This window comes from Myxine glutinosa, chromosome 3, assembly GCF_964187855.1.
Source record: "Myxine glutinosa chromosome 3, kmMyxGlut1.1, whole genome shotgun sequence".
NCBI classification, from domain to species: Eukaryota; Metazoa; Chordata; class Myxini; order Myxiniformes; family Myxinidae; genus Myxine; species Myxine glutinosa.
This window is the reverse complement of record NC_136263.1, coordinates 192,655,196-192,666,268: the sequence shown is the minus strand read 5'-3', so window position 1 is coordinate 192,666,268 and position 11,073 is coordinate 192,655,196. Positions and strand designations below refer to the sequence as shown.

The 11,073-nt window shown below is 57.3% G+C and overlaps 1 protein-coding gene across 2 annotated transcripts in view; it reads left to right on the top strand.

The window, feature by feature from the left end:
* Positions 1-1,992: 1,992 nt before the first annotated feature.
* POLDIP3 (DNA polymerase delta interacting protein 3) overlaps positions 1,993-11,073 on the top strand; it is a 59,595-nt gene continuing 50,514 nt past the window's right edge. Inside the window, exons 1-2 of one of the 2 annotated variants that reach the window (XM_078774914.1) lie at positions 1,993-2,368; positions 9,617-10,019. In XM_078774914.1, coding sequence (XP_078631040.1) covers positions 2,310-2,368; positions 9,617-10,019 — 462 coding nt within the window. In that variant the 5' untranslated portion in view covers positions 1,993-2,309. The remainder of the gene's footprint in view (positions 2,369-9,616; positions 10,020-11,073) is intronic. The other variant, XM_078774912.1, reaches the window with a different exon arrangement.

Genomic DNA, 11,073 nt, shown 5'->3' with positions numbered 1-11,073 from the left:
CGCCGACTCGAGCCCACGAAGCTCGCGGTGGCGAAAGCGGGGTTCGCCACGCTGAAGCGGCTGGGGATCGTGCGGCGCTCCAACAGCGCTTGGGCTTCCCCGCTGCACATCGTGACGAAGCCCGGCGGGGGATGGCAGCCGTGCGGGGACTACCGCCGGCTCAACGATGCCACCATCCCCGACCGCTACCCGGTCCCGCACATTCAGGACTTTTCCGCCCGGTTGGCCAACATGACCGTGTTTTCGAAGGTGGACCTCATCCGGGGCTACCATCAGGTCCCCGTCCAACCGGTCGACGTGCCGAAGGCGGCCGTCATCACCCCTTTCGGCCTCTTCGAATTTCTGAGGATGCCCTTCGGGTTGAAGAATGCGGCTCAGGCGTTCCAGCGGCTTATGGATAGCGTCTTGCGTGACTTACCTTTCCTGTTCGTCTACCTGGACAACATCCTAGTCGCGAGCGCGTCCCGGGAGGAGCACCTGCTCCACCTCCAAACGCTGTTCGAACGCCTGGGCCAGCATGGCCTATTCATCAACCCCGCCAAGTGCCGTTTCGGTGTCACCACCATCGACCTCTTGGGGCACCGCATCACCGAGCATGGGGCCGTCCCTTTACCGGCCAAGGTGGAGGCGGTCAGGGATTTCCCACGGCCCCGCACGGTCAAGGGGCTCCAGGAGTTCCTGGGCATGGTGAACTTTTACCACTGCTTCGTGCCCCATGTCGCCCAGCTCCTCCGCCCCTTGCATGAGGCCCTCCGGGGCAGGCTGGGCAAAGGTGATATCGCATGGTCGGAGCCGATGGCCGCGGCGTTCGCGGGCGCAAAGCTGGCTCTGGCCGACGCCACCATGCTGGCGCACCCGGCGCCCGATGCACTGATCGCCCTCACCACCGACGCGTCGGATTACGCGGTGGGCGCGGTGCACGAGCAATGGGTGTGTGGTGCTTGGCAACCGCTGGCGTTTTTCAGCCAGCAGCTTCGCCCGCACGAACGCCGGTACAGCACCTTCGACCATGAGTTGCTCATCAGGTGCGCGGGAATTCTGGGGGGGCGCGTGTGGCGGACACAAGCAAGAGGATACGAATTCAACGCACCAGCAGGTGGCGCGAACGTCCAGGCGGGGAACTGGAAGGCATGCCCCGCCTATCGACCGATCGGCCACGCCCGGGGACTAGGCGTGGCCCCCGCACATATATGCGGGCTCCAAGCTCGAGCCCGCCCAGTGCTGCAGTTTGAGCTTTCTTAATAAAGACTCTTTTGGTTATCAAACGCGCTGTGGCCTACCTCTTTGGCAAGCAAGTTGTGTGTGTAGCACCACACTTCATGCACCTGTGGCTGTGTGACGTCTGTGAAAGCGTCTTGTCAAGGGAGAATTTCCCCATCCTATCCCCATTCTCTAAAATAAATTAAATAGTTTTGACGGATTTATTTAAGCATAGCTAGCAAGCAGCTTACCTACCGCTCGCCAAGCGGATTTAAAGCGCTGAAGCATGCAACGGAAAGGAGTGCTCGGCACTGCCTAACAACATGGCGGTCTCCATGTAAACAATGCTATTGTGGAACTGGTACTCGAGAAAATGTTTGTCCGAGCCGTCGTTTTCAGTTTTACCCGACCCTCGTGTGATAATTTCCCCAAACGAATTTATTGTGTTAGCAGCGGCTACAGAGGAAAAGGGAAATATAGATAAATAAATAGGGAGCCAGAAGGAGGAACGCCTGCCAAGCTTGTCTATGTACACCCCACTGTGCATTTTTTTTGCGAAGGGGTTTTGCGTGTTTGTCGGTCGTGAAGAATGACGATGAAAAGTAGAAGAAACAATTAAAATAATGAAATTCACGTTTCAATAATATTATGAATTTGCATAACAGGGGTGGTGCCTCTGAACGTTTAATATTAACAAGTGTTTGCATCGTTTTGAATCCGACTACGGCAGTCATTTTGGCAAACATAACGAAGCTACTCTCTTAATCGCTCTCTCCATGTGCCGAGCGGTTTGCAAAGCGGTTGATACGGAACGACTGGCTTGGAAAGCGAAATATAATACAATATAATATTTGTTAAAATAATGGTTCGCTTTGCAGTGGCCTAGGCGGTGTAGTCGGTTAAGGTTTAAACCTCCGTTTTCTTAACTCTTCTTTATTATCCTTGAAGTGCACAACGCTTCTCGCGCCATTGTTTGGTTGTAAATTAATCTTTATCTTCATAGTTATAGTTCCTAAATAAGACTGTGTGCTTGTGCTTTGGAAATTAAAAGCGATTTTTGTTTTTTTTGTTTTGCGATCCCACACTGGCACTGCACCGCGTACGTGAAAATGGCCGATTTCTCGCTTGATGAGGTGATAAGAAAACGAGGCCTGAGCGGTCGAAGAAGGTAAGGGTTACCTTGTGATTGATCCCTTCTGGGTCTGTTGTGTTAAAGGGCCAAAGCCTGAGGTCTTGTTCGGGTTACCTTTTGCGCGTTCCGTCAGCACACATTATACTAGTTATACATACTCGTACTGAATACTGTACTCTGTTCTACTGTTGTTGACGTGTTTGTGTCCGACGTTTCGACGTTTCGACGTTTTCCGATTAAATCGAGACCTGTGGGGGGGTTTATTATACCGAGGCAACTGTACGCTGGTCATAGGCTGCTTTAAGCTCGTCTTCTCGGTTAAATAGTTTCTCCGTCCGAGAGCGAAGAGGACGATGAACCATTGGCCTTGGGGGTTGAAACCGACTTCCTTATTGTGATGTGAATTGCAGGTTTTGAGACGTCCGACTCGGACGAGGTGAAGGTGTTTATCTCGTACAGATTTTCAGGATGATCTGTGGTTATTCACCAAACGACGTCTGGTTAATGAATCGATAACCGACATTATGTTATACTTATGGCAAAAACGAGGGCATGGAGTTTGATTACAAACATGTCATTGTGGGCTGAATTTGAGGTAACAGATTTGTTTGGAGACAGGAATGTGAAATGATAATTAATATAGTGCACGTGCAGTGCCTCGACACGTACACGGGAGCCCTTCTCTTTATCCTGCTCCTCCGTGTGTCCCCTTGTCGCTGCTCCTCCCCCATGTCGTTCCCCTTCTCCCCCCCGTACGGTCCACTCAAGCCCTCCCCCCCCGCGTGGTCCCCCAATCCCCCCCCGCGTGCCCCCCCCCCCGCGTGCCCCCCGCGTGGTCCCCCCCCCGCGTGGTCCCCCCCCCGCGTGGTCCCCCCCCGCGTGGTCCCCCCCCGCGTGGTCCCCCCCGCGTGGCCCCACCCCCGCATGCCCCACCCCCGCATGCCCCACCCCCGCATGCCCCACCCCCGCATGCCCCCCCCCGCATGGTCCCCCCCGCATGGTCCCCCCCGCATGGTCCCCCCCGCATGGTCCCCCCCACGTGGTCCCCCCCCCGCGTGGTCCCCCCCCGCGTGGTCCCCCCCAAGCCCTCCCCCCGCGTGGTCCCCCCCAAGCCCCTCCCCCCCGCGTGGTCCCCCCCCAAGCCCTCCCCCCCGCCGTGGTCCCCCCCAAGCCGTCCCCCCCAAGCCCTCCCCCCCCGCGTGGTCCCCCGCAAGCCCTCCCCCCTCCCCCCTCCCCGTGTGCTCCCTCCCAAGCCCCCCCCGTGTGGTCCCCCCAAGCCCTCCTCCCCCGTGTAGTCCCCCCAAGCCCTCCTCCCCCATGTGGTCCCCCCAAGCCCTCCTCCCCCGTGTGGTCCCCCAAGCCCTCCCCCCGTGTGGTCCCCCCAAGCCCCCCCCCCGTGTGGTCCCCCCCAAGCCCTCCCCTCCCCCGTGTGGTCCCCCCGCAAGCCCTCCCCCCTCCCCGTGTGCTCCCCCCCAAGCCCCCCCCCGTGTAGTCCCCCAAGCCCTCCTCCCCCGTGTGGTCCCCCCAAGCCCTCCTCCCCCGTGTGGTCCCCCCAAGCCCTCCCCCCGTGTGGTCCCCCAAGCCCTCCCCCCGTGTGGTCCCCCCAAGCCCTCCTCCCCCATGTGGTCCCCCCAAGCCCTCCTCCCCCGTGTGGTCCCCCGCAAGCCCTCCCCCCTCCCCCCTCCCCGTGTGCTCCCTCCCAAGCCCCCCCGTGTGGTCCCCCAAGCCCTCCTCCCCCGTGTGGTCCCCCCAAGCCCTCCCCCCGTGTGGTCCCCCCAAGCCCTCCTCCCCCATGTGGTCCCCCCAAGCCCTCCCTCCCCCGTGTGGTCCCCCGCAAGCCCTCCCCCCTCCCCCCTCCCCGTGTGCTCCCTCCAAGCCCCCCCCGTGTGGTCCCCCCAAGCCCTCCTCCCCCGTGTAGTCCCCCCAAGCCCTCCTCCCCCATGTGGTCCCCCCAAGCCCTCCTCCCCCGTGTGGTCCCCCCAAGCCCTCCCCCCGTGTGGTCCCCCCAAGCCCTCCTCCCCCGTGTGGTCCCCCCAAGCCCTCCTCCCCCGTGTGGTCCCCCCAAGCCCTCCTCCCCCGTGTGGTCCCCCCAAGCCCTCCTCCCCGTGTGGTCCCCCCCAAGCCCTCCTCCCCCGTGTGGTCCCCCCCCGCGTGGTCCCCCCCAAGCCCCTCCCCCCCGCGTGGTCCCCCCCAAGCCCTCCCCCCCGCGTGTCCCCCCCAAGCCCTCCCCCCCCCGCGTGGTCCCCCCCAAGCCCTCCCCCCGCGTGGTCCCCCCCAAGCCCTCCCCCCGCGTGGTCCCCCCCAAGCCCTCCCCCCCGCGTGGTCCCCCCCAAGCCCTCCCCCCCGCGTGGTCCCCCCCAAGCCCTCCCCCCCGCGTGGTCCCCCCCAGGCCCTCCCCCCCGCGTGGTCCCCCCCAAGCCCTCCCCCCCCGCGTGGTCCCCCCCAAGCCCTCCCCCCCGCGTGGTCCCCCCCAAGCCCCTCCCCCCGCGTGGTCCCCCCCAAGCCCTCCCCCCCGCGTGGTCCCCCCCAAGCCCTCCCCCCCGCGTGGTCCCCCCCAAGCCCTCCCCCCGCGTGGTCCCCCCCCAAGCCCTCCCCCCGCGTGGTCCCCCCCAAGCCCTCCCCCCCGCGTGGTCCCCCCCAAGCCCTCCCCCCCGCGTGGTCCCCCCCAAGCCCTCCCCCCCGCGTGGTCCCCCCCAAGCCCTCCCCCCCGCGTGGTCCCCCCCAAGCCCTCCCCCCCGCGTGGTCCCCCCAAGCCCTCCCCTCCCCCGTGTGTCCCCCGCAAGCCCTCCCCCCTCCCCGTGTGCTCCCCCCCCAAGCCCCCCCCCCGTGTAGTCCCCCAAGCCCTCCTCCCCCGTGTGGTCCCCCCAAGCCCTCCTCCCCCGTGTGGTCCCCCCAAGCCCTCCTCCCCCGTGTGGTCCCCCCAAGCCCTCCTCCTCCCCATGTGGTCCCCCCAAGTCCTCCTCCCCCGTGTAGTCCCCCCAAGCCCTCCCCCCCCCGTGTGGTCCCCCCAAGCCCTCCTCCCCCGTGTGGTCCCCCCAAGCCCTCCCCCGTGTGGTCCCCCCAAGCCCTCCCCCCCCGTGTGGTCCCCCAAAGACCTCCCCCCCATGTGGTCCCCCCAAGCCCCCCCATGTGGTCCCCCCAAGCCCCCCCCGTGTGGTCCCCCCAACCCCTTCCCCCCGTGTCGTCCCCCCCAAGCCCTCCCCCCTCGTGTGGTGTCCCCAAGCTCCCCCCGTGTGGTGCCCCCCAAGGCCCCCCGTGTGGTCCCCCCCCCATGTGGTCCCGCCCAAGTCCTCTCCCCCCGTGTGGTCCCCTCCAAGCCTTCCTCCCCGTGTGGTCTTCTCGAAGCCTTCCCTCCCCGTGTGGTCCTCTCCAAGCCTTCTCTCCCCGTGTGGTCCCCTCCAAGCCTTCCCTCCCCGTGTGGTCCCCTCCAAGCCTTCCCTCCCCGTGTGGTCCCCTCCAAGCCTTCCCTCCCCGTGTGGTCCCCTCCAAGCCTTCCCTCCCCGTGTGTCCCCTCCAAGCCTTTCCTCCCGTGTGGTCCCCTCCAAGCCCTTCCCTCCCCGTGTGGTCCCCTCCAAGCCTTCCCTCCCCGTGTGGTCCTCTCCAAGCCTTCCCTCCCTGTGTGGTCCTCTCTAAGCCTTCCCTCCCCATGTGGTCCCCCTCCAAGCCTTCCCTCCCCGTGTGTTCCCATCCAAGCCTTCCCTCCCCGTGTGGTCCCCTCTAAGCCTTTCCTCCCCATGTGGTCCCCTCCAAGCCTTCCCTCCCCGTGTGTTCCCCTCAAAGCCTTCCCTCCCTGTGTGGTCCCCGCCAAGCCTTTCCTCCCCTCCAAGCCTTCCCTCCCCGTGTGGTCCTCTCCAAGCCTTCCCTCCCCGTGTGGTCCCCTCCAAGCCTTCCCTCCCCGTGTGGTCCTCTCCAAGCCTTCCCTCCCCGTGTGGTCCCCTCCAAGCCTTCCCTCCCCGTGTGGTCCTCTCCAAGCCTTCCCTCCCCGTGTGGTCCCCTCCAAGCCTTCCCTCCCGTGTGGTCCTCTCCAAGCCTTCCCTCCCCGTGTGGTCCCCTCCAAGCCTTCCCTCCCCGTGTGGTCCCCTCCAAGCCTTCCCTCCCCGTGTGGTCCCCTCCAAGCCTTCCCTCCCCGTGTGGTCCCCTCCAAGCCTTCCCTCCCCGTGTGGTCCCCTCCAAGCCTTCCCTCCCCATGTGGTCCCCTCCAAGCCTTCCCTCCCCGTGTGGTCCCCTCCAAGCCTTCCCTCCCCGTGTGGTCCCCTCCAAGCCTTCCCTCCCCGTGTGGTCCCCTCCAAGCCTTCCCTCCCCGTGTGGTCCCCTTCAAGCCCTCCCCTCCCCCGTGTGGTCCCCCCAAGCCCCACGCCCCCCCGTGTGGTCCTCCCAAGCCCTCCCCCCCCCCGTGTGGTCCTCCCAAGCCCTCCCCCCCCCATGTGGTCCCCCCAAGTCCTCTCTGTCCGTGCACTCTTCCATACCCCTCTTCTCCGTGCAGTCCGCCCCCCCCCCATGCAGTCCGCCCATGCCCCCCCACTCCTCCGTGCGGTCCGCCCATGCCCCCTCCCCCCTCCGTGCGCTCCCCCATGCCTCCTCCATGCAGGTCACAATTTATCAACCGCTAATACAAGGAACCCATGAATAGCAGAACCGTGAATAGCGGGGTCTGACTGTATAATATGTGCGCGTTATGCATTGTTGATGTCCGGCTTCCTTCTTGGGACTACAGTGCAGTAATTGGTCTTTATTTTGATTAATCTGGTGATGTAGTGCAGGCATAATGGGCCGAATGTCCGCCTCGTGTCAAATTCCCTTGTAATCATTTTTGTTTAATTGGCGGTGTGCTGCTAAACTAAAGGCTTAACATGTGAATGTTAACAACAGAACCTTGATGGAGATATGCTAACCACCGTGGGAAGCATGGAAAAGCTTATGTTTTTGTCATTAACGATTTGGTGGAGTAAAGGGGGTTAAACGCGGAAGTGGAAGTTTCTTAATGACTGACATGACCTGGTGGTTCATGGAATTTTATCCTTTGTGTTCGACATGATGAAATGACACTGATACGTGCAATGTTCTCTGTTTATCTTTGCTTCTCTGCATGAGGAATGATCATTCTTTTAAGTCATTCCTTTGAGCGTTAAGCTTCGATGATGTCAACTGCATCTTGCATTTGTCATTGTTATTTCACACGAAATGCTTTCTATTCAAGTTTATTTGTTCCTTGCAAATTCTACCTTAGCAACTAAACGTTTTCAAACATAATGAAAATTTTCTCTTTCTAAATGCACTGGGAGATGGGGGGGGGGGGGGGGGGGGCTTTGGAGCCCCTACCCCCTTGCCAATTTTCGCAACCGCCGGGCATTTAAAATTCTCCTTTTGCGACTTTTTCCTAGCGGCTTGCGCACATTTTGATACCGCGTACGTCCAAATTTGACAATTACTAGGCACATCCTAAAAACTGCAATTTTTGCATATGCTTATGCACAACAAACACTTGTGGATAAGGGTTACGTGCATTAGGTCAACTAGGGCATGCCCGTACGTGGGTGCCCGTTCCTTGCCAAAAAAAAAAAATAACGCTACCCGTACGCTCTACCCCGCCCGTACGCCCGTACGCCCGTAAACAAAAAAAACAACGCTCTTCGCTTCCGCCCTTCGCTCTGACTGAATTGGGAGAAATAATGCGCATAAGAAATCGAGAAATTATTATTTTCTCCGGAAGAAATCGAATTACGAACCGTAATGGCGCACGCGCTCGGCTCGGCTCGCTCTCACATCGGCCACGCCTACGCAATAACGCGTTCTGTGATTGGCTGCCGGAAGTGCAGTCTTCACTGTCCGGAAGGTCGCAAATCGCAGTTACGATGAATCGCAAATTAGTTTTAATTAGTTTTAAAACATAGTTTAACGGCAACATAGTTTGCCAACGTGAAATAAATGAATACGCTCTCAAATGTGCCGTCCGAGGCAGAGTCTGTTCGGCACGTTCGGCACACGTGATAGCTCGCTGCTCTCTGATTGGTTGAATCGTTTTTTGGACATAGCTCGGTAACTACTTGTCCGATTAATTTCAAACCTTGAAAAGGCACATCCTCGGGTCCCCAGCAATATACCTGGCAAGTTTCAAGTATATCGGACCCGTGGTTGTCGAGAAACAGCGGTCACAGACAAACAAACACACACACAGACACACACACACACACACACACACACACACACACACAGAGATTACTGGAATTATAGATAGACTAGGGCATGCCCGTACGTGGGTGCCCGTTCCTTGCCAAAAAAAAAAAAAAACGCTACCCGTACGCTCTACCCCGCCCGTACGCCCGTACGCCCGTAAACAAAAAAAACAACGCTCTTCGCTTCCGCCCTTCGCTCTGGGAGAAATAATGCGCATAAGAAATCGAGAAATTATTATTTTCTCCGGAAGAAATCGAATTACGAACCGTAATGGCGCACGCGCTCGGCTCGGCTCGCAACAACGCGTTCTGTGATTGGCTGCCGGAAGTGAAGTCTTCACTGTCCGGAAGGTCGCAAATCGCAGTTACGATGAATCGCAAATTAGTTTTATTTAGTTTTAAAACATAGTTTAACGCCAACATAGTTTGCCAACGTGAAATAAATGAATACGCTCTCAAATGTGCCGTCCGAGGCAGAGTCTGTTCGCCACGTTCGGCACACGTGATAGCTCGCTGCTCTCTGATTGGTTGAATCGTTTTTTGGACATAGCTCGCTAACTACTTGTCCGATTAATATGAAACCTTGAAAAGGCACATCCTCGGGTCCCCAGCAATATACCTGGCAAGTTGCAAGTATATCGGACCCGTGGTTGTCGAGAAACAGCGGTCACAGACAAACAAACACACACACAGACACACACACACACACACACAGAGATTGCTGGAATTATAGATAGATAACAACAACACAACAACAGGCATTTAAAGGCCATTTTCCCTGCTGGAGCGGTCCCCATGACAATCTTCTCCATTTTGCCCTATTTTCTGCATCTCTCCTTGTTAACCCCCTTGCCCGCATTTCTTCTTCCACCACCTTTAGCCAAGTCTTTCTCGGTCATCGTGCATTATGTCACTGGTGTAAATTAATTTGCCTTTAATTTCTTCTGAGTGTTTTAGCATGTCATCTAAGACATACTGAATAATTGTACAACCGATATAATTAGGGAATAATTAGTTTTTGTGTGATTGGTTGTTCAGAATTTTGGTTCAAGGAAACTACATTAATGTAAAGTTGTGAGCTATTGTCAAGGATTTGTATCTTTTGTCCTAGAATCGGGCCCATGGCACCTGGGACTGCGGTGAAATCTCGCCTTGGAGACGCCAATCCAGGACGCTTTGCAGCAGGTGGAATGTGCTCGAGCACATTTGACGCTCGCATGAAGCTGAGTGGGGGAGATTCCAGGCCAGCCCCAATGTGGGATGCTCGTGAGAAGCTGCTGTCCCGAGGTGTACGCCCTGCGTCTAGAATGAATCCCACAACGGGTCCCGCAGACGCTCGTTATAAACTGCATGCCAGGCGTTCGGACAGAGTACAAGCACCCGTCCTCAAGGTTACACGACCCAATCCAATGGTGGACTCTTGGCCGAGGGTCAAGGAGGTTAACAGCCCGGGACTGACGGTTCATTCGAAGCCTGTGTTTGGTCATGGAGTTGGCTTGACGAAGACTATAAGGGTAGGCGGTGCTTTGGCTGATAAATGCAAAATGAGAATGGCACTCGGTAGAGCACATACCTCCACCAGGCTAAAAAATTTACGTTTTGTATCCCACTGATTTGCCGAATCTGGATCTTCACCAAAATCGAAGCAATTCGTCCTTGTCACACACCCTACCTGTAAACCAAGTTTCGTCCGAATCCATCAATGACCTTTTCAATACCCTGCTCACAATTGAACAAAAATATGTCATGCATAGCATGATACTTGTGAAATCCAAATAAACAACATCCTTTTCTGTTTTTGATTGACCAATCAATTCAGTGACACAATATGCAAAATATGTACCATCTTGTAGAGTTCCCAGCCACTGGGTGAGTGGAGATTGCACATTACTTGCTGAAAAAGTAGAGTCTGTATATTGCGGGAAGACTACAGGTGTTTGTGTGGTGTGCCATTAAGTTGTCTAAATAGTCTTTCAGGGTGTTAAGGGGTATTGAGATCTAAAGGGTATTTTCCAATAATAGTTGCGGTCTAAAGAGTCTATAATGGTCTAAGGGTTCTTAAGGCCTGAAGGGTATGTTCCAACAGTCTTTACAAGACTCAAGGGTCTAATTGCATTGACTATGTTTTAGGGGTCTAAAGGATTTATTAAGGTTTTAGGGGACTATAAGGACTTAGGGTTATTGTAGGGTCGACAAGAAATGGAGGAGTTTAGGGTTCTCAGGGTCCTAACAGGGTCTATAGGGTCTTAAGGATTTTAGGGGCCAAAGGTCTAACAGGGTCTATAGGATATTTCATCCTTCAGACAGACACAGACGGACGGATAAGGGTTCCAACGGGGTCTACAAATTATTGGGGTCTCGGTGAGTCTTAAGGGGTCTTGGTGACTGTTAAGCTGTTTAAAGAGTCTTAAGGGTTTAAAAGGTCTAAAGTATGGTCGTGTCGCCGTTGATTAAGATCACGGGCGGCAGATAGCCGAACAGTTTGCTTCAACTCTGAGGCGAATACAACGAAAATTGGTGGAACTTTTTTTTGGCGTGCGCCGAACGGACCAAAGTTCTTACCCTTAC